The 22,684-nt window shown below is 51.8% G+C and overlaps 2 protein-coding genes across 5 annotated transcripts in view; one reads left to right on the top strand and one right to left on the bottom strand.

The window, feature by feature from the left end:
- Positions 1-14,954, top strand: part of GINS2 (GINS complex subunit 2) — a 40,860-nt gene extending 25,906 nt beyond the window's left edge. Inside the window, exons 3-5 of the mRNA XM_018061811.1 lie at positions 7,673-7,772; positions 10,414-10,540; positions 10,681-14,954. Of these exons, the coding sequence (XP_017917300.1) occupies positions 7,673-7,772; positions 10,414-10,540; positions 10,681-10,806 (353 nt within the window). The 3' untranslated portion in view covers positions 10,807-14,954. The remainder of the gene's footprint in view (positions 1-7,672; positions 7,773-10,413; positions 10,541-10,680) is intronic.
- The window catches only part of GSE1 (Gse1 coiled-coil protein), a 394,776-nt gene continuing 384,215 nt past the window's right edge, over positions 12,124-22,684 (bottom strand). For 3 of the 4 annotated variants that reach the window (XM_018061807.1, XM_018061809.1, XM_018061808.1), the window contains exons 13-17: positions 21,507-21,620; positions 20,426-20,791; positions 18,909-19,181; positions 16,415-16,518; positions 12,124-15,912 (exon numbers count right to left, since the gene is read on the bottom strand). In XM_018061807.1, coding sequence (XP_017917296.1) covers positions 15,778-15,912; positions 16,415-16,518; positions 18,909-19,181; positions 20,426-20,791; positions 21,507-21,620 — 992 coding nt within the window. In that variant the 3' untranslated portion in view covers positions 12,124-15,777. The remainder of the gene's footprint in view (positions 15,913-16,414; positions 16,519-18,908; positions 19,182-20,425; positions 20,792-21,506; positions 21,621-22,684) is intronic. The other variant, XM_018061810.1, reaches the window with a different exon arrangement.

Below are 22,684 nucleotides of genomic sequence, written 5' to 3'. Positions count from 1 at the left end.
AGCTACGGTTTTTCCAGTAGTCATGTATGGATGAGAGAGTTGGATCATAAAGAAGATTGAGTGCCAAAGAACTGATGCTTCTGAACTGTGGTGCTGGAGAGGACTCTTGAGAGTCCCTTGGACTGCAAGGAGATCCAATCAGTCCATCCTAAAGGAAAACAGTCCAGAATATTCATTGGAGGGACTGATGCTGAAGCTGAAGCTCTAATACTTTGGCCAGTTCAGTTCAGTCACTCAGGTGTGTCCGACTCCCTGCGACCCCTTGGACTGCAGCACGCCAGGCCTCCCTGTCCATCACCAACTCCCAGAGGTTACTGAAACTCATATCCATTGAGTCCGTGATCTCATCCAACCATCTCATCCTCTGTTGTCCCCTTCTCCTCCCACCTTCAGTCTTTCCCAGCATCAAGGTCTTTTCAGATGAATCAGTTCTTCACATCAGGTGGCCAGAGCATTGGAGTTTCAGCTTCAGCATCAGTCCTTCCAATGAATATTCTCGAGAGTCTTCTCAAATTCCACAGTTCAAAAGCATCAATTCTTCAGCGCTCAGCTTTCTATAAGGAAAGATGCGTCCAACTCTCAGATCCATACATGACCACTGAAAAAACCGTAGCTTTGACTAGACGGACCTTTGTTGGCAAAATAATGTAATATGCTTTGTAATATGCTCTCTAGGTTGGTCATAACTTTTCTTCTAAGGAGCAGGCGTCTTTTAATTTCATGGCTGCAGTCACCATCTGCAGTGATTTTGGAGCCCCCCAAAATAGTTTTTCTCTGTTTTACCATCCATTTGCCATGCAGTGACGAGACCAGATGTCATGAATTAGTTTGCGGAATGTTGAGCTTTAAGCCAGCTTTTCACTCTCCTCTTACATTGCCACCAGTAGTGTAGCAGGGTTCCCTCCCCTCCCCCCAGCATTTCTTGTTTGTACACTTGATGATGGCCTTTCTGACTGATGTGAAGTAATATCTCATAGTAGTTTTGATTTGCATTCGGCTAATAAATAGTGAGATTGAGCATCTTCCCATGTGTTTCTTGCACAACTGTATGTGTTCTTTGGAAAACTTCTGTTGAATCTTCTCCCCGTTAATTGATTGGACTGTTTATTTTTGTATTGAATTGTCTGAGCTGTTTGTACATTTGGGGATTGATCCCTCATTGGTCTAATCATTTACAAGTATTTTCTCCCATTCCGTGGGTCTTTTCATTTTTTTAATCATTTCCTTTGCTGTGTAAAAGCTTTTGAGTTTAATTAGGTCCCATTTGTTTATTTTAATTTTTCTTTATATTGCAGTTTAGTTGATTAATAAAGTTGTGTTTCAGTTCAGTTCAGTCACTTAGTCGTGTCTGACTCTTTGCGACCTCATGAATCGCAGCACGCCAGGCCTCCCTGTCCATCACCAACTCCCGGAGTTCACTCAAACTCATGTCCGAGTCAGTGATGCCATCCAGCCATCTCATCCTCAGTTGTCCCCTTCTCCTCCTGCCCCCAATCCCTCCCAGCATCAGGGTCTTTTCCAATGAGTCAACTCTTCGCATGAGGTGGCCAAAGTACTGGAGGTTCAGCATCAGTCCTTCCAAAGAACACCCAGGACTGATCTTTAGAATGGACTGGTTGGATCTCCTTGCAGTCCAAGGGACTCTCGAGAGTCTTCTCCAACACCACAGTTCAAACGCATCAATTCTTCGGCGCTCAGCCTTCTTCAGAGTCCAACTCTCACATCCATACATGACCACAGGAAAAACCGTAGCCTTGACTAGATGGACCTTTTTTGGCAAAGTAGTGTCTGTGCTTTTGAATATGCTATCTAGGTTGGTCATAACTTTCCTTCCAAGGAGTAAGTGTCTTTTAATTTCATGGCTGCAGTCACCATCTGCAGTGCTTTTGGAGCCCCCCAAAAATAAAGTCTGACACTGTTTCCACTCTTTCCCCATCTATTTCCCATGAAGTGATGGGACCAGATGCCATGATCTTAGTTTTCTGAATGAATTGGCAGCATCTGCTGAATCATGGAAAAAGCAAGAGAGTTCCAGAAAAACATCTACTTCTGCTTTATTGACTATGCCAAAGCCTTTGACTGTGTGGATCACAACAAACTGTGGAAAATTCCTCAAGAGATGAGGATACCAGACCACCTGACCTGCCTCTTGAGAAACCTGTATGCGGGTCAGGAAGCAACAGTTAGAACTGGACATGGAACAACAGACTGGTTCCAAACAGGAAAAGGAGTACGTCAAGGCTGTATATTGTCACCCTGCTTATTTAACTTCTATGCAGAGTACATCATGAGAATCGCTGGGCTGGATGAAGCACAGGCTGGAATCAAGATTACCAAGAGAAGTATCAGTAACCTCAGATATGCAGACGACACCACCCTTATGGCAGAAAGTGAAGAGCTAAAAAGCCTCTTGATGAGAGTGAAAGAGGATGGTGAAAAAGCTGGCTGTCAGTTGTATATATACCTGTATCTACCTGTTTCGCATTCCTTTCCCATTTCAGTTATTCCAGCATAGTGAGCAGAGTTCCCTGTGTTATACAGTTGGTCCTTGTTGGTTATTTATTTTATATATAGTTGTGTGTGTGTGTGTGTCATTTTCCCCACTCTCAATTTATCCCTCCCGTCCTCTGTTCCTTTTTGCTAATCATTGTTTTTTTGTGAGTCTGTTTTAATTTTGTAAGTAGATTCGCTGGTCTTGTTTTGTTTTAGACTCCACATATAAGCCATATCATATGGCCTTTCTCTGTGTGGTTAGCTTACATAGTTTGATAATCCCCAGGTCGTCCGCGTTGCTGCAGATGTTGCTCTTTTTGAGGGCTGAGGGCACTCTGTTGTGCGTGTGCACCTTGTCTTCTTTATCCACTGGTCTGTCGATGCGCGCTTGGCTTGCTTCCATGTCCTGGGGGCTGTAAGCAGTGCTGCAGTGAACGCTGGCCTGCATGTAACCCTTGGAACCATGGTTTTCTCCAGATACATGACCAGGATTGGGATTCCTGGATCATATGCTAGCTCTAGTTTTAATCTTTTAACTAATCTCCATGCTGTTCCCGTTCACAGTGGCTACACTAATTTATTGTTTATTGTTATGGGTTTTTGATGATGGCTATTCTGACTGGCTGAATGTCGAAGAATTGATGCTTTTGAACTGTGGTGTTGGAGAAGACTCTTCAGAGTCCCTTGGACTGCAAGGAGGTCCAACCAGTCCATTCTAAAGGAGATCAGCACTGAGATTTCTTTGGAAGGAATGATGCTAAAGCTGAAACTCCAGTACTTTGGCCACCTCATGAGAAGAGTTGACTCATTGGAAAAGACTCTGATGCTGGGAGGGATTGGAGCCAGGAGGAGAAGGGGACAACAGAGGATGAGATGGCTGGATGGCATCACCAACTTGATGGACATGAGTCTGAGTGAACTCCGGGAGTTGGTGATGGACAGGGAAGCCTGATGTGCTGTGATTCATGGGGTCGCAAAGAGTCGGACACGACTGAGCAACTGAACTGAACTGATTCTGACTGGTGTGAGGTGATGTCTCATTGTAGGCTTGACTTGCATTTCTGCGGTCCATGGGTTTGCAGAGAGTTGGACACGACTGAGCGACTGAACAACAGTAACGATAGCTAAGCATCTTTCCATGTGCTTTTTGCCCTCTGTGTCGTGTTTGGAGAAATCCCTGCTTAGGTCTTCTGCCCATTTTTTTAAATAGCTTGCTTATGTTGGCTGTGCTGGGTCTTCTCTGCTGCTCGGGCTCTTCTCTACTTGGAGGCAGCCGGGGCTGCTGTCCGGTGGTGGCGATGGGCTCCTCCTTGCAGTGACTCCTTATTGTGGAGCCCGGGCTCGGGAGCGTGCGGCTTCATGGTTGCAGCACATGGGCGCAGCCATCGCCGTTCCCAGGCTCTGGAGCACAGGCTCAGTAGTTGCTGTGCACGCCTGAGCTTCAGGGCGTGTGCGTTCTTCCCAGACCAGGTATCGGTCCTGCGTCTCCTGCGTTGGCAGGTGGTTTTTTTTTTTTTTTTTTTTTTAACCACCGAGCCACTGGGGAAGCACTCTGCCCATTTTGATTGGATTGTTTTGTTGTTGTTGAGTTGTATGATTTGTTTGTAAATTTTGGAGATAAAGGCCCTGTAGGTCACTTCATTTGCAGATATTTTCTCCCATCCATGGCTTTTCTTTTTCTTTATGGTGTCCTTTGCGGTGCAACAACTGTTGAGCATAATGAGGGCCCCAGCCTCCAGTACGAGCAGGTAGTCTGGTCCAAGTTTCTGCGAGGCCACTGCTTTTCCCCTCGTTCCTGGTATGCACCCTCCACGAGTGGAGTTTCAGTTTCCCCCCGTCCTGTGGAGTTCCTGCGATCAGTTCCTGCTTGCCTTGAAAACCAGATGCTCTGGGGGCTCCTCCTCTAGTTGCTAGACCCCTGGGAAGGGGAGTATGGCTTCCTCTCCTGTGGAAGAACCTCTGGGGTGTAATTACTTCCCAGTTCATGGGCTGCCCACCTGACGGATGTGGTAGTAGGTTCCACGTCAGTCGCAGCCCACCTGCCGCCTCATGTGGCTCCTGCTTCGTCTCTGGATGCAGGGTACCTGTTTTGGTAGGTCCCAGCATTTTTTGGTCGATGGTTGTTCAGCACTTAGCTGTGGTTTTGGTGTCTTCACATGAAGAGGTGAGCTCACGTCTCTCTACACTGCCATCTCGTCTCCACCATCAGCTGCACGGGCACGAAGACCAAGTATCGTGCTATTCTGTTTATATGATGAATCGTCCTGAGCAGGCAGATCCACAAAGACAAGGGAAATTAGTGCTTGCCTAGGGATGGAGGTGTGAGTGGGTGAGGGAAGGATTATGAGCTCCTTTTGGGGTGGTGAGGATATGGTAAAGTCGATTGAAGTGATGGGTGCACAACTCTGTGACTATGTCAAAAACCACTGAATGGGTGAATTGCATGATATGTTGATTATGCCTCAGTATGAAGGTGTTGGAAAAAATAAAAAAGGGAAATACTGAGTCAAAGAGGCTGTCTGTCTTTATCCCACACTTTTGCAGGCTTTTCCTCACCTTGGAGGTATGAATGGCTCATTACAGAGAAGAATCTCAAATTTATTTAGGGTTGGGTTTGGGGGAGTATAGAATCTCAAAAGCCTTTGAATGAGTTTGACTGTCCCTTTCCCTTTGGGAATCACCCAGGGGCCCCTGCCTCCTAGAAGCTTGGACACTTGGAGCCAGGTGTGACTCAAATATAGGTTAAGAAAGACTGCGTGAGCATTTTGTCTTTAGTCCATATCCCGAAGGGGTGTGTGAAGCTGGTGGTCCAGAAGCATGACAGGAAGCTCAAGTTCGTTAGGCTTTGAGGGCTTGTTGTTGTTTTATTCAAGCAGGGACCCCCCACCCCACCCCGACGGCTCCCTACACACCAAGGTCCTGGTTCTATTGGCACTTCCCTTCCAGCCTATTCCAACCCCAGGTGATGTGGGGCAGGAACCTGTCTGGTGGGAGCCCCGAGTCAGCGGGAAGGTGTGGGGAGAGTTACTCTGGGCCCTCTCACGGGCCTGGGCCATCCTGTGGGGACAGGAGTGGGCATCACTCATCAGTCCACGAGGGGCCCGCTGCTGCTTCTGCCACTGTGGATTGGTTCTGCCTGTTCTTGGATAGCGTACAAATGGAATCATCTAGCATGTCAGTTTTTGCTCTCGCTTCTTTTAAGTATTTATTTGGCTGTACTGGGTCTCAGCCGTCTTGTGTGAACTCTTTAGTTCCGGCATGTGGGATCTAACCTAGGACCCCGGCTCTGGGAGTGTGGCATCTTTGTCACCGGACCCCCAGGGAAGTCCTTGCTCTGACTTCTTTAATTCAGCGTAATGTACTTGAGATTCATTGCCCCTGTAGTTGCGTGTGTTGTTACCTTATTCTTTTATCCTGAATAATGTTTCACTCATTGTGTGAGTATTCCACAGCTTGTCCGCATTCTTCTGTTAGTGGGTGTTTGGGTTGTTCCCCGTTTTAGGCTATTGTGACCAAGGCTGCTTTGTGAACAGTCGTGTCTGAGTCTTTTGTACGTATTTGTTTTCATTTCTCTTGGGTAAATAAATGCCTAGAGCCCTGGAACGGCCAGCGCACAGGGCGGACTGCTGGCTGTCGGAGGAGCCGCTCAGCAGCCCTGCAGCATGGCTGAGCCGCTCTTGTGGCCCAGCAGAGATGCACGAGCTGCCGCTACTCCAGCCCGGGCCGCACTGGTTGCTGTCGGTCTCTGCTGCAGACGTCAGACAGAGGCGTTTTGTCCTCTGAGGTAGAGGTAAAAAGGGAGAGTTGGTCTGTGGTGTGGGGAAGACGAGTATGGAGAGAGGGCATGCGGGGGTCACAAACAGGAGCTCAGGGTGGCCTGACCACTGGGTTGATGGAGGTGGGCAGACATGGTTGGGGTCCAGGTGTGTTTTGAAGACAGGATGGGCAGGGTTTGCTGTGGGACAGGCCGTGGGATCAGAGAGAAGTGAGGATGCCCACCGGAGCTGCTGGCGGAGCTGGGGGTGCTCTTTCCCGAGACTGGGGCCAGCCTGGGCTAGACTGGGAGAGGGGCGTTGACTTTGGGGAGTCAGAGGAGAGTTTTCTTTTTAAGACGGAAGGTGCTGCGTGGAGGTTGACGGACTGGCGAGTGAGGAGGGCTCACTCGGCAGTGAGGACAGCTGCCACGCCGCGATCCGTGCAGTGAGAGAGGTTCCAACACACCCCTCGGGGTGTGGGAATGTGCGGGGAGAAGGCTGGAGAGGGTGGGCGAGGATGGCAGGGGGTGGGCACCAGGGGCCCTGGGGATGGGTGGGCAGTCATTTCAGAGGAGACCCCACGTCAGAATGGTGTGTGCGTGCCTTCGCCACAGCGGCAGCCTGGTTCAGGACTGGGGTTTCTCAGCCAGGGGGAAGGGCAGGGGAGGCTGGTGTGCGACGTTCCTGCTGGATGGGGTCGGACTCAGCACTTTGGTTCCAGACTTGGGGCTTTCAAGCCGCTCCTGGTTGCAGGCAGTGTTTGTGTTTTAATATCTGGCTGTGTGGGGTCTTCATTGCCGTGCAGGCTTCCTCTCTAGTTGCAGCCAGCAGGCACTCCTCTTGGCGGCGGTGCTCGGCCTTCCCCGGTGGTGGCTTCTCTTGCTGCAGAGCGCAGCCTCTCAGCTTCGCTCCAGGGCACGTGGGATCTCCCGGAACCAGGGACCAAACCCACGTCCGCTGCATTGGCGGGTGTGTCCTTATCCACTGTGCCAGGCAGGGAAGTCCTAAACAAGGTTTGATGTGAAGAAGGAAACTTTGCCAGTCACTAGTTACTATCATGTCCGCTTGCATAGAAGGTAGAATACTTCACTCTCCCCAGGAAAAGACCTGGCTCTGACTGCTCTCAGCCATGCGCTCTGCAGGCCCAGCAACAGCTATAACCCAGATCAACCACCTTCTCTAAGAGAAGCTTAGAGATTTGAGGAAATCAACCCTGTAATATCTAGTTAGTGATAATAAATGATATTTCAAAAAGTGTTTTTTCTTTTTTTTCTTGTTAGTTGATAGACTAGGTAACATAAGTACTTGGGCAGGTGTGTTCTTTACCACCGTGCCACCTGGGAAGCCCACTTGGTAAATTTGGAAGGTTTTAAACATATATTTTGCTTATGGTCATAATAAAATGTATTCACTTCTAATTTCAGAAAAGTTGGAGAAGATGCGAGATCATGAACGAAAGGAAGGAACTTTCACGCCTATGCCCAGCCCTCACTACATGGAGCTCACCAAACTGCTGTTAAATCAGTGAGTAGCTCCGCGGAACCCACAGCCCGAGCCGCCCGCGTTGGAGCTTCCCGCGCGTTCCTGGGGGAGCCGGCGGGCCTGGACCCCGCTGCGCCCCAGCCCTCAGCCTGGAGGCGTCGGGCGCACATGCTGACTGGGCTCCGGCTCTCCTGCTTCCCCTTTTCCTTTCCTCTGCCCTTCCCTCTCCTGGTGAACCCCTTGTTCTTTCTGTTCTGCATCCTAACCGCTGCTTGTTACTAGACTCCATTTCAGTCCCTCCCTCCCTAACAGTGGCTTCCCCTGCACGGCAATCAATGTTAGCCAGCCTGTACCCCTTTTCTCCTTGGGGCCTGGGTGTCTGAGAGCTTCCGTCTCCTGCACAGGGAAGGGCCCCTGAGCCCGATGGGAAGGCCCCTGGGCAGGCTCCCTGTCAGCTTCTCCCTCAGCCAGAGGGCGCTTCTGCAGAGAAGGCTGCGTGGGCCGCGCCTGCCCTCTGGAGCCTCTCCAGGCTTGCAGTGCCGCTCGTGGCGTTCACGCCGCATGGCCTGGCTCCCCTCTTCCTCATCTCACAGCTCTGCAGGCCTTCCTCTCTCTCCTGGGTCACGCTGGCCTCTCTCACTTCTGCACGTAAGTAGAAGGTCCAAGTCCTCAGAGCACACGTGTGCATGTCCACTGCCCCGTCCCTCTGCCCAGCGGGTCCCCTGTCCCCGCCTCCTCCTGGGTTTAGCACAGGTCCTCCCCTCAGGTAAGCAAGCCTGTCCTCATCCCCGTCTCCAGGGCAGCTCTCGTCAGCCACTCTTCTCTCACCGCCGTCTGCCTGGGCCGCTCCTCTGCCCCCGCACCCCGTTCTCACGGGCAGGGGCCGTCTAGTGCCTCAGCAGTGCCTGGTGCTCACATGTTTGTTAATAAATGAATGAATCAGCAGAAAAAGCAGGCAAGCACAGACAGCGTTGCTTAGGAGCAGCTTAGAATGTAGTCTGCACAATGCCAAGCCTTTCAAACGCTGAGCACCTTTTAATTGGTGAATTCAAGGGCAGGTCCAGAACGGAAGTTGGAAGCGGCCTGCTGCCTGCTGTAGAACAGCGAGGGCTGGGGCCCCGTGCATGGCACTGCGGATTCAAGTGGAGACTTAACGTCACGTGGGCTTGTCTTTGAGTTGACCTGAGGCAGCAGTTGTGCAGTTCACAACACTCTCCTTGTACAACCTGCTAAGTGACCCACTAGGCAGTGGCATTGCCCTGTAGGCCCGAGTTCCGGTTCTGTGGGGCAGAGACGTGGTCCTGTTACCGGTGTGGTATGACAGTCTGTTAGGAGAACAGCCTGATGCAGCCCTCACGCCTGGTGCTCCCCGAGGAGGGCTCCGTGCCTCGGAGGATGGAGGGACACGTGTTAGGGGAGAGGGTGTAGGCAGGACAGAAGGTGAAGAGCCCAGGGCTGTGGAGCAGGGCTGGTGGGACCCGTATGCCTGCTGACGGCAGGGGAGTGGAAGCTGTGTCCCCAGGAGGGTGTTCAGGCATGGGTGGGAGAGGGTGTCATTCGGAGGGCCCAGAGGGCTGCCTTGGAGGGGAGTGACTTCAGAAAGGAGAATACAGAAGCAGAGGGAAGGCCTGCACATCTTTAGGTTTTGAAGTTCAGGGTATCATGTACACAGTTCCTATCAAAAGCCTGTTTCCTTAGAGTCAGTCATTCAGAGAAGGGGCCTTTGTTCTGCAGTGCAGTTCACAAGGAGCTGCGGGCCTTTGTTCCATCACCTGCTGTTCAGACCGTAAGATCCAAAAGTTTGGGTCTTAAATCTCCTACATCAGGTTTATACCACTGACTCTTTGTCTCCACTCGTGAGCTCATTGTAGCCTGTGGAGGCTCATCCAGCCTGTAGTCCCTGGAGGTCATCCCGGGATGCCTGGTGAGGGATGTTGGCCTCTGCTTTTGTCTTAGTTTGTCCCTTCCTTTAGAGGCTAAGGCCAGGTTAAAAGTGTGTCACAGGAAGGCTATCAGTGCCCTGCGTGGACCCCAGGCCAGACTTTACCCCAGATTTGCCCTGTATGGGTGTGCTACTTACGCTTCTTTGCTTTTTTGTAATTTTTGCAAATGTGTCTTTGTTGTCTCTGTAGAGCAGGACGGTCTCTGTCCTTCACGGGCTTCTGAGAGGATAGAAGTGCCGTGTAGCGCAGAGGACTGCGCCTGGCACACAGCCCTCGTCTGCTTTCCCTGGTGGGCTGGAGCCCTGGGGTATTAGCGTTAGAGGCATGACCTCTGAGCCGGCCTTCGAAAGATGCGTTCTAGCTGGGAATTGTACACAACAGAGCACAGAGCACCCAGTTACCCCTAGACAGAGGAGGGCCAGCTCAGAGCTGCCACTCCGATACCTCAATTTTTTTGGTGAATGAACAGAAGTCCTTGTACTGCAGGATGCCCGGGACAGTTAATTTGAGCACAGCTGACTCGGTGAGCTTCCTGGCTGAATTTTCCTGGCACCAAGGTTAACTGCTAGAAATCCTTACATTTTAAAACTGAAAAGTGAAACAGACTTTGAGCCTCGAACAGCTTGTGCATTTCTGTCTAAATCTAAGCAGTGTTTAGGAAGAAGCCACCTTTCCCTGGATGTTGGCTTAATTTACTGCCTGCTTCCCTGTGCGACTTATCTCCCCTTTCCTTCCTTTAGTGCTTCGGACAACATCCCGAAAGCAGACGAGATCCGGACCCTGATCAAGGACGTGTGGGACACTCGCATAGCCAAGTTCCGGGTGTCTGCTGACAGCTTCGTGAGGCAGCAGGAGGCACACGCCAAGGTGTGCACAACGGGCAGGGAGGCTCAGGAGCGGATGCCCTAGTCGGCTTTCAGAAAATCACCGCTCACTGGTTCTTTGTCCAGTAGGTGTAACCTTTCTTGAAATCAAAAACTAAACCAGCTGTTTTCTCTCACGTTTAGCTGGATAACTTGACCCTGATGGAGATCAACACCAGCGGGGCTTTCCTCACACAAGCGCTCAACCACATGTACAAACTCCGCACAAACCTGCAGCCTTCGGACAGCACCCAGTCTCAGGACTTCTAGGCAGGGACCGCTTTGTCCAGGCCCGCGCCTGCCGGCAGGAGGCTCCTCAGGCGGCGTGAGCGTTCGGGACATGGCAGATACTCACGTTTCTGGAATCCTAGACCACTTCTGAATCTACGAAACAAAGTGCAGTGAAGGAAGGAACGGGTTTATAACCTGGTTGGAAAGCGACAGGCTCATGCTCAGTTGAGACGTTCTGTAGCCCCTTGTCTGTGTCTGGGAGCCAGCTGCCTTTTTGGGGAAGCAGCAGCACTGGCAGAACGGGCGCGTTCCCCAGCGGAGCCCCACCTCCTGCGCGGGACGGTCGCGTGCAGGCGAGTGCTCGGTGATGTCGGGTGTTGCTTTAAGATAAGAGACGGCAGGACGGTGATGTGGCCACGGCCTTTCTCCTGGGCTACATTCAGAGCCTTCCACAGAGACTGCACACTGCGCAGGGCAGCCCACAAGCGCTCAGCTAGTGACGGCGACTCACCATTAAGCCCCAATACACAGTAAAGGCGGAATCACCCGATTCTCTGTGGGTTTTTCCCGCATCACTCCCACATGGAGGGAGCAGGCTCAGTGGCTAAAGGCTCTGACAGCAGACTGAGAGGCTTAGCAGACAGCGTGCCCTTCCCAGCCCCACTCTGCGTGTTTCTTGTTTGCTTGGCTGCTTCTGGGAAAGGGCTAAAAGGTTGTTTCTCAGCAAGAAAGTAGGGGAAATTAATTCCATGTGTGTGTAAGTGAAGCTGAAGATGCGATGCCAGGGGAAAATGGGGCCTGTGCTGTGTTTCTTGGTGGACTGAGGGGACAGCCTGCTTGAGGCAGCTGTGGCTCAGGCCAGAGGCCTGTTTTTCCCTGGGAGGAGCATCTTCAGCTGTACCACCGCTCGATTGCTTACAGAAAGTACTTTCCCTCAAGTCGGGGGTCGGGGGGCGATGACTGTCCAGTCCTGTAACGAGAGGGTTCAATCACCAGCTGGTTCTCGAGGGTTTCTGAAGGGGCGTATGTGTGTGATCATGTGACCAACTGGGCCCTGCTGGTGTTTTTACCCTTCAGTGTTTAAAACTCAACTTACTTCAAGTTACCTGGGCGCTATTTGTCCATCCCAGGTGGGTCCCCAGATGTCCCTCTAAACAGCAGCTCGTGTTTAAACACTGAAGGGCCACACACAGAGGGACTATGACCCAGAACACGTGGTCTCCGTAGTTTCATCCCTTCTCCTAAAACCGGGCTGAGGTCCAGTTGATTCTGTCTTCACACTTTACTTGTAAAGCTGTAGAATCGTTGACTTATTTTTTCCCCTTACTATAACATAAAAAAGATTTTTCTCTTAACATGATTTAGGAAGATTTTATTTTCTGGATGTTGTCAGAAATTACAGCAATATATTCATAAATACCTAATTACTACATTCAACAAATAATATTACAGTACAGTTAATTCAAACAAGTACACTTAGAACAGGTTTAATTTCACAGCATCTAAACTGCCCCCAGAGTGACCGAGGCACCGTTCCTCCTCCCCCCGAGTCCTGGTTGGCTGTCCTAGCAGTTAGCACAGGCGCAGCAGAGCAGCACCGTGGGCTGGTAGCATGGGCCTCCTCAGCTCAGGCAGAGTTCAGGAGCCTAGTTCAGCACTGGATCGGAAGCTGGGGACAGGCTACTGCAAGCAGTGACGTCAATAGCTTGGTTACTAGAAGAGTAGGGGGCTGCTGCTAAGTGGCTAATCTACACTGTAAGAGGAGCAACTTCCTGTGCTAGCCATCCCCATCTGGTGGTGGGTCCCTGGAACTGTCTACACTTTTAAACCGAGGCTCAGAGGGAAACGGGCTATGTGGCTTAGATTTAGAGACGAGGCAGCATCGTGAGCTACTCGATGGAATGCCACCCCACACACAGACTCAGATTACCTGTTATTATTTGTTAGTTTGCTGAAGGTGTGGGCTCCTTTTAATAGTCTTTGAATTTCCCTGAGGGTATAATCTTTTTTAGCACTTTGCATGCTGCCAATTGTTGCATTTCTTTTAGAATATAGACTAAACTATTGGTCACTTATGTGAGGTAACAGATGATGATACTTTATGCCAGTTTGCCTGTCTCTATGAAACACAGACCCATTTTCAAATAATCAGGTCCTGCAGTGCCAAGTGTGGGGGGGAAACTCTAGTTTGTTTGTACTGATCTGATTAAATGCACAAAGCCACATGACTCAGCTTTGGCAGGTACCCCTCAAATTTAGCAAAACTCCTTCAGGTCACAAAAATACTGACACAAAAGTTCCAGGATCAGTTCTAGAGCAAATTTGCTATATTTCTGAACTTTGTCTTTCAAAAAACTCACTATGAAATAGCTGAACAAAAAGCTTTAGGGATTCCATATTTGTCAGCTTTTAAGCCTAAACTGAAAAAAGACTGATGCTACTATGTTCTTAAGAGTTTTCAGGTTATAAACTGTTCAGTGTGGGGCATGATTGGGTATGCTGTCTCCCAGAGAGGCACACTTCTGTTTTCACAAGACCCTCTGTTACCTTCTTTCTTTCTTCCTGTTGCCTTACTGGTCTGTATTTATATTCTGATTGTCATATTACTTCTTGAGCCCTAGAATATTCAGAGATCCTCACAGGTAGGTGGGGGCGGTGGCGGGGGGGTGCCACTCGGAAGGGGAAAGCTGTTAATACTAGCTCAGGGACAGAGCTGCCACCCCTGGTTAGCTGTCCTTTTTAACCTGTGTACTGCGAACTCCTCCCCAACCAACACACAGCAGCCAAGGGCGCCCCCCACCAGGCAGTGAGGGGTTGGGGCTGTGTCCATCAGGTCTATTCTTCCCTTTGCTTCTAGCCAAGGCCCTTGACCAGTGCCCGGGAGCAAAGGCATCCAGACGTGCTCTATGATGGAGGAGGATGACTTGGGGGGAGTGCCAAGATGTAACCCTTAGGCCTCCAGAAACAGCAAGCAGGTTTTAAATAGAGAAATTCGGTGATGTTTTGCCCTGTTGGCGGCGGGGCGCCCTCTAAACACCTGTCCCCACCTGTGGCACATGCTGCTTTCCGTGTCTCTGCCGGGGAAGAGGCCCCCAGAACAGCTCTTAGTTCTCAAGTCGTTTCTGTAGAGAGGAAAGCACTTGCTGACTGCTGATAATACTGGCAGCACTTTTTTGTCTGAGTTTGCTAATAACTGGAAGATTCTTGGCAGGCATACAAAGCAAACTGCGTGGGAACAGATAAAGTGCCACCATGCCATCTGCCAGCAAGCTGTTCTGCACAGCTAAGGTCTGGGCTGAGGGCGTGGCCACTGGTCACAGCGCCTGGCCTTCCTGAAGGTCAGCCAGCCCATCCCCAGGCCGGGGCAGAGGGGCGCACGCGGCCTGATGTGTGGGTCTTCTCCCCTCCCCCAGGCACACCAACCACTGGCTGCTTTGGCCTCTGGTTTAGGCCCACTGGGGCAAGAGCTGCCTTTTTGATCTAGATGCAACCCAGCCTGAACCAGCAACCGGGGCAAGGAGGGCGGGCTCCCCCGGCCCCGTGCTTTGTGCTGATACGATTATCCCCGTTTCCAGCGGCTCCTGTGCTCATCACAGTGAGCCCATGAGGAGAGGTTCTGTCGCACGTAGCTCACCGTGCCTTTAGGCTGTTACAAAGCTCTGCATCTGAACCAAGCCCCTACTGAGTTTCTGCTTTGCTCCTGCTCACACCGCTGTGAGACACCTTGGCACCCTGTCACAGAAACTGTTCCCACCTCAAAGGTTCTTCTCACGGAGTATGCATGTGAAGGTGCGCATGCAGCGCCTGCCTGGTTCCTGCTGGAGACCAGCAGCGCCTCGCTGGCCTGGGGAGCCGGGGAGGGCCCAGGGGAGAGGGAAGGAGGAACCATGGCTTTCTACCTCACTCCGGTGCAACTCAAGAATGAAGTGCTCGCGTAGGCGCCAGTGGTAAGCTCTTTTTACTTTTCTTCTTCTTTAATTTTTAAAAACACTTCAATAATGTCCTGACCAGCAGCAGTACAAACACTAAAAGCAAGGGTTGGTTTTTTTTTTTTTTTTGCCCAGAAAAACAAAACAAAAACAAAACCCCCAAACAAGAAAACAAACAACAAAAAATCCCCCCAAACCACATATTAAAAATGGCAGGCTTTTTATAACAATAATTAAAGTAATAAAAACATACAAAACTTTTGTTTTTTAATATATATACACAGTACAAGGCTGAAGCACCTTTGACTTTTCTCTCAAAATTGACATTTGTATGAAAACACCCCCGCCCCCTCCCCGCAGTAACAATCGGGTGGGTGTGGATAAATGTACATAGAGCTCTGGACATTTTCCGCCACGAAGGAATAAAAAGGGGCCTTCAGTCTGTCGATTCACTTTAGGTAAGAGCTTTTCTGGGGAAAAGCCTTTGGGTGAGGCTTCAGTGCCGTTGCTTTGTGTGCTCCTAGGACCTGTTGCTTTCAGGAAAACTTTGCAGAAAAATAGCAAACAAATAAGCCCTTTACTTAGAATGCACCCCACCTTCCTTCTGCTGGAGTGGGTCTCCATCCTGGGGAGGAGCGAGACCGGCCACCCCACGGCCAGAGCAGCCCGGGTTCCTGAGGCCACAGGGCCTGGCAGCACACGACACGCACGCCAGCGGCCCGCTCCGCCTCACGCACCCAGGGGCCGGGAGATGGGCACAGCTTAGTGTTGGTAATGGAGCCTTCATCTTGAGACTAAAGCATGACGACGTGGGAAAGGGAAAAACCGCCTTTGAAAAGGAAGAAACTATGGGCGTCTTACACGGGTTGCTTGCTGAGTTACAAAGGTGATCCAACTGCACTGAAGTCAAGGCGAGTTCGTTCTTTTTTCTGGAGCCTGGAACCCTTTGCTTCATGCATGGCACATTCTCTTTTTTTTTTTTTTAAGCGTCAAACCTCCCAGTGAAAAATATTAAATATTCAAGGTAATAAAATAGATAATATTTCTATACTATAGGTTCGGCCTAGTGCAAGGGAAACCGTCACCTCGGGAAACCCTTGAAGTAGCCTCTAGGCCAATGCATTGCAGGCAACGCAAGGCACTTCCGTAAGTGGTCCAGTTCTGCCTGGAGCCGCTCCCGTTCTGAAACGATCTTCTGCTTCTGGCTCCTCAGCTCCTGGAGGGAGACTGGTGTCAGACCCGCAGTTCACACAGTTAGGAAGGCTGTGGGATGCGCTCTAGCTGCCCCCGGCATCTCCCAGTGGCAGCGTCGGCCCTGGCACTGCCAAGCTTCTGCTGCGTCGGAGTGGCCAAGGTGTCCAAGCCCCAGACACACAACAGCGGAAGATGGCGGGGCTCTCGCTGTCACGGCTGTGTGTGTGTGGGGTCCGTCCTGTCCCAAGAGCTTGGCCCCCTCCCTCCATCCTCCTGAGCGCGGCACGGGGGAAGACTGATACGGGCAGTACACCCGCCCCCGACCCTTCCAGACCCATGTTCTGCGAACAGACGACACTCCCTCCTCAGGTGACTGCTGAATTTAACCCCTCTCAAGAGCACAACTTCCCTTCAAAACTTGTCTGCATGGGTGCTCCTGAACCCAGACTCGAAAGGCTGAATGAGAATAACCACTGTGGGGTCAAGAAAGCCCCCCCGGAGCCAGTCCGATCCCTGAGACTCACCGCCATGCTGTGGGAGAGCTGCTCGGCCGTGAGGCTGAGACTGTAATGCTGCGCCTCCAGCCGCCTGCACTGCGCCTGCAGCACCTGCCGCTCCAGATCTTGCTCTGAAAAGACAAGCCAGGGTGACGTCTTCTGTACGCAGGGCCCCAGGCCCGGCGCGTGGCCTCTTCTCTCCAGAGCAGCTGGTCAAAGCTCTCTCATTTGGACCACATGGCTCCCTGCCCTATAGATCGTGCTGGTGACTAGATGTTACTAAAGTAACCCAACCCAGGGGAATAAAGACCGAGGACACAGCATTGAAAGGCAATTTAAGGGACGCAGCTTAGGAAACAGCAACAACTTACAGCCTTAAGATGCATTTTTCAAGAAAGATAAAAGGCTTAGACACAAAAACTTTTAAGCTGTTAGAAATTTATCATTTTAACAAGTAAAACCTCTGACTTTCCGAAAGATACTGAGCTTCACATCTTCAGGAATAAATGTGTTTTAACAGTCTCTTCAATAAGTGGTGCTGAGGAAACTAGACAACTGTATATAAAAGAATGAAATAGCACCAACGCCATACACAAAGGCACATTCAAAATGGATAAAGACCTAAATGTACGGCTGGTTATTATAAAAAGCCCTTAGAGAAAAACAGAGGCAGAAGAATCTTTGACATAAATTGCAACAAGCTCTTTTTTGATCCACCTCCTAAAATAATGACAACAAAAACAAATGGTGGGACCGAATTAAAGGCTTTTTTGCATGGCAAAGGAAACCATAAAACAAGAAGACAACCCATAGTATAGGAGAAAGTATTTATAAAAGATGCAACCAATAAGGAATTTAATCTCCAAGATATACAAACAGCTCATGTAGCTCAATATTTTTAAAAACCAACCTAATCCAAAAATGGGTGCAGATCCCCCCCTTATTTTTCTTAATCTTGGGTTCCCTGACTAGGGATTGAACCCACACTTTCCTCACTGGAAAGTGGATTCTTAACCACTGGACCACCACTTCACCATCTGGGTGAACATCTAGATAGATATTTTTCCAAAGACATACGGATGGCTGAAGAGATCCTCAACATCACTAATTATCAGAGATGCAAAGCAAACCACCACCTCACCCCATTCAGAACGACCATCAAAAAGTCTACAGTAAATGCTGGAGAGGGTATGGAGAAAAGGAACCCTCCTCCTCTTGTCGGTGGGAATATAAATTGGTGCAGCCACTATGAAGAGGACTATGGCGGTTCCTTTAAAAACTAACAAGGGACCTACCATATGATTCAGCAGTCCCAATCCTGGGGGCTATATATCTGGAGAAAACAATAATCTGAACAGATATATGCAATCTTATGTTCACAGCAGCACTGTTAAACAGCCAAAACATGGAAGCAACCTAAATGTCCATCGACAGAGGAACGGATAAAGCAAGCGTGGTATATATGTACAGTGGACTACTACTCGGCCACAGAAAACATGAAATGCCGCTCACAGCAACACGGACAGACCCACAGATGGTCATATGTGTGAAGTAAGTTGGAGGAAAACATGTATCACAAATGTATGATTCCATATATATGTGGAATCTAAAAAAATGGTACAAATGAACTTATTTACAACACAGAAATAAAGTCAGAGATGCAGAAAACAGTCTTCTGATTATGGGGGTGGGGGATAAATTGGGAGATTGGTATTAACACAGAGAACTCTGCTCAAAATTCTAATGGCCTATACGGGAAAATAATGTGAAAGAGTGGATATACGTGCAACAGACTGATTTTGCTGGAACTAACAAATCACCTATATATACATACTTCAATAAAAATAGATACTCTTGTCGTGGCTACGAGGGCATGCTTTTTGACTGTGTTGAATACTTAGCTGGTTTTACGATGCTTATTTCAAAATATCTGAAATGATCGTGATATTCATGATAAAAACTTCTCTACAGTACAGCAATGAGTAGAATCTGGAGGTGGCAACGGCCAGGGTTCTGACGTTCTGGAGGCTGACGAGGGCTGGCCACCTGGGCTGAGTGCTGCACCAGGAGACGCAGAGCCTGTGGGCACGTCCTGAGACACAGAGCCCTCGAGGCATGCCAGAGAGGGAGACGCGGGCTCGGCTGAGTGAAACACTGCCTTTTCTCGGACCTGTGTGTGTAGCCACAGGGCGGGGACGGACAGAACGCTCAGAAGCGCAACAGGACTCGGTGGGTGAGCAGGCCCAGGTCCACGGTCACGCCGGGTGGGGCAGGCGCTCGGCGCCTAGGTTCCTCCAGGGAGGATGTCCGTGAGGAATGGCTGTTGCAAGCTAGCCCAGGCACCCCAGAAGCCCGAGGAGCAGTTCTGAGGCTCCTGTCTGCTTGTGGCCCAGGAGCCCTGGGCCTTGTGACTCAAAACAGTCCCCAGTCTGGCAATGGAAACCGGCACGCATCATGAGCCCGCTGAGCCTCCTGGCACACTCTTCCCGGGACCCTGGCCTGCCTCCCCGGCCCTCCGTACCTTCCACGTGTTCCTGGTAAGCTTCCAAAATGGCCTCGATCCCCTGCCACTTGCGCCGGGGGGGGTCCTCGTCGTCGTCCTCTCCGTCCTCCTCCTCCTCTGAGTCCAGGTCCATCTCCTGCACCAGGGGGCCCTTCCTGCTGGCGGGGGGCTCCTGCTGCCCGTTGTGCTGGGGTGCAGGCAGGCGGCTGGAGGACTGCAACTCGGGGAGGTTGTAGTGGACGGACGCGTCAACCTTGTGGTTCTGCTCCGCCGACAGCACGGCTGCGCTTCCTGAGAAGGGGAGACGGCTGTCACAGGGCCCCCCAGGACACGCCCCGGGGGCAGGCAACGTGTCAACAGGTCCCAGCAGACACGATGGAGTGGAGCGAGGCCTGTGTCCTTCGGAGACCAGAGACGGCTCCGTCAGAAAGGCTGGAGCGCGCTGCCGCAGTGGCAGCGGAACTGGGTCCAGGTCACCGCGGTGTGCCAACGCGCTCGGCGGGGTTAGGCTACGAGCCGCGCCGCCCTGGTCTGTAAAGCGTCTGCACCTCTCCCAGGATACACAGGCACTCTGGTCCCTGAGCACACCCCATGCTGCCAAGAGTCTGAACAGCCTGGGCCTGTCTAGGCCGGGTCTGCTCCGCCTCCCTGTGTGGACAGCAGCCTTGGGCAGTCAGTGGACCCATGAGGCCCAAACTGGCAGGGGCTGGACGGTGCTAAAGTCCTGAGGAAACAGTCAAGTGTAAAGTCAGGGAAGGGCTGAGATCAGGCAGGAAAAGTGAAGTCCTTAAGCTGCCAAAAAACCTCTGTGGGTGTGTCTTAGAGGGAGCACAGGGGTTTAATCTAGCCAAAACATCTCCCCTCTTGAAAACTCTGAACTCACAACAAACATCCAACAGAGGAGAGTTTTGTTTTGCTTTTTTTAAAATCCACATCAAAAACCACTACCCTTCGCTTTTCATTTCATCCCTGCTGACAGCATTATTGTACCTGAAGGATACTGACACCGTCAGACCTGTTTATCTAAAAATGCTTCTCTGTCTATTCAGTTTTTCACAGGTCGTAGGAGGAAAATTTTTAAAATCGTTTCGGCAAAATAATGTGAAAATAATCATATAATTTTCTCTCGGCTGTTGCTCCCTGAGCATTCTTTTCTAGTCAGTTTCAACCTTTGATTCAGTGGGAATGAAACATACTGACCCCTGTACTCTGAACTGTAGGGACTCCCACACAGAGATGTCCAAGGGGCATCTCGACTCCAGGGGCTCAGGCACGGACCAGAGCAACAAGAATGTCCCACCAAGTGCCGCTGGGTCTGGTGATCAAGGGACAGTGGTGTTCCCAGGTGAGTCTGTGGGCAGGCTAGGAGATCCTTGCACCATGAAAGGCGTGGATCCTATTTTTGCTAAAAAGGCTCCTCCCCTGTCATTACTAAAAGGAAGGGCTTTACAAAAAAGTCAAATGACTTCTGCTGGGAGGCAGAGCCTGCCTCTAACACCAGGTGCTGTGCGCCCCAGTCCTAGCGGCCTCCTCACCTTTGTGCTTCTGCAGGGCCTTCTGGGTAGACTGCAGGACGGACTCATGGAACTGGTGCGCGAACTCTTCCGCCACAAAGGGCTCCCACGGCTTGCTCTTTCCGTTGATGCTGTGCGACAGCGGCACGGGGATGTCCTTGGGCGCGGGGCCCCGGACGTGGTGGAGCATGCTCAGGGTCTTCTTGCCCCCGGGGGCTTCACTCGGCCTGGCCTTCTCAGCGCTGGTGGGGGCTGGCTCCTGGACACGCTCCGGGGGCCGGAGCTGTCCTAGCCTCCCAGGTTCTGTGGCCTTTGGGACGTCGGACAAGGAGGCGGCAATGCCCACAGGCTTCTCCGTGTCCAGGCAGGCTTGCTGCGTGGTGGGTTCTTAAGAGACAAAAAGCGAGGGACACTGTCAGAGCCACACGTGAACAGGCCGACCCTGATCTCTAACCTAGGACGGAGGACCCGGACTCCGGAGCCATTTAATTAAAGGTCAGCGTGCAGTGTTTGGTCTGAGACGGGGTGTGTTTAAGCTGCGAGGCCATCCTTGAAAGGTGCCCCAGGAAGGTGTCTGGGAAGAAGAATGTGAAGGAAGGAGCAAGTTGCTTCTGGTCATCCGAGAGGCAGGAAGTTACACAGCCAGATCCAGAGAGAAAGACTGAATCAGGGGCCAAGGACAGGGCCAGACCACCACCATTTCCTGCTTCGTCAGCAGGACAGCAGAGTCAGAGCCGTGAGAGGGAGAGAGAGAGAGAAATCAGGTATCACAGGGCCTCTGAGACACACGCCAGGAGCACACAGCCCAGGCGGCAAGTGCTGAAACTGAAACCTGGGCCACAGCGGGAGGAACGGACGGCGGCCACACCTGCCACCAGGCCGAGTCCGCCGGAGGAGTCAGGACCCCACACCCCTGAAATCGTGACTGGTGGCACCGTGTTCCGCTGAGATCGTCTCACGCGCAGGAAGCTTGAGAGAGAGAAAGGAGAGGGAGAAAGAAGCCCGCCGTGTCCGGGAGGAAGACGACCTGGGGTGGTCGGTGGCCTGCGGCCCTGGGCACCCCCGGGACAGTCCCGGGGGTGGCGGATGGGGCTGGCCTTACCGCTCAGGGACACGGCAGGACTGTCCCTCGGAGAGCTCCTGAGCGGGTCTGCCACTGCGGCGGACAGCGCCTTCTGCTTCATGGCCTGGAGCAGCTCAACAAGCCTCTCTTTGTCTGTGAGAAAAGCAGCCCGAGATTACCGGGGGGGGATCGCGCCACTCCTGAGCGGGCAGAGGAGCAGGAGTGTAGCTCAGGCTGCAGCCGGCAGGCGCGAGTCCTTCAGAACGAGACACGAAGCCATGGGCACAGGCTGGCTTTAGAGGAAGAAAGTTCACTTTAGAGCCCGGACTCCTGGGCTGCCACCCCCTGACGTTTCAGGTGTTCCAAGAACAACGGTGCGTGCATGTGGCGAGTCACAGGTATCTGCGGGCCTCTGTGGGAGAATTCTCATTTTAAACAGTTGGCCTCAACACAGGAAGCAACCCTGAAAAGCCACACCGCGCCTCGGGGCGGGCAGGCTCTCTCCCGGGGCGGTCAGCTCCCCGCTGCTCCTGCCACAAGCAAGGCTCCTGTGTCAGCTGCCACCAGGGAAGAGGGACACACACGCACACACCCCGTGTGACCCCGCAGTTCAGGGGCTCCTCGCCCAACCTCCTTAGGATTTGAGTCAGGCCGAGAGACGTGCTTCTCAAACAAAACCCTTCACGTTCTCAGGGATGTGTCCTGGTCCCATCACTGCCTCTTTAAGGGAGAGCAGGAATCCAGGCCCACCGGTGCAGCCCAAAACGAACGAAATGAGTGGAAGCAACTAAAATGACCGACAAGCACTCTTGCTTTCCTCAACTTCCTTCCAGAAAGAGGTGACCAGGCCTCAGCAAGCGGGGACAGTGTGGGCATGTGGTCCAGAAAGGTCGAGTTTTCCCGCGGCACTGAGCAAGCATGAGGCGCGGACCAGGGAAGGGGTGCCCCAGAAGGCGAGTTCAGATTCCAGCCCAGTCACCCCTTGTGGCCAGACTGGGCCGGAAGGGTGAGCCGTCCATGCGGGGTGGTGTCAGCCCGGCCCCGCCCTGTGGCCTCGGACCACCCACACCTCCTGCCATCAGAAGGAGCAACGGCGGCCACGTGAGCCGCCCGCACAGCGGAGACCCAGCGACCGCAGGCACTGTGAGACCCAGGTGGGGACAAGAGCAGGTGGGAGGCCACGGCTGACTACTCAGGACACCAGCCCCCTTCAGTGT

This window comes from Capra hircus, chromosome 18 (genome assembly GCF_001704415.2).
Source record: "Capra hircus breed San Clemente chromosome 18, ASM170441v1, whole genome shotgun sequence".
In the NCBI taxonomy this organism is placed as follows: Eukaryota; Metazoa; Chordata; class Mammalia; order Artiodactyla; family Bovidae; genus Capra; species Capra hircus.
This window is presented reverse-complemented; position numbering and strand designations above follow the sequence as displayed.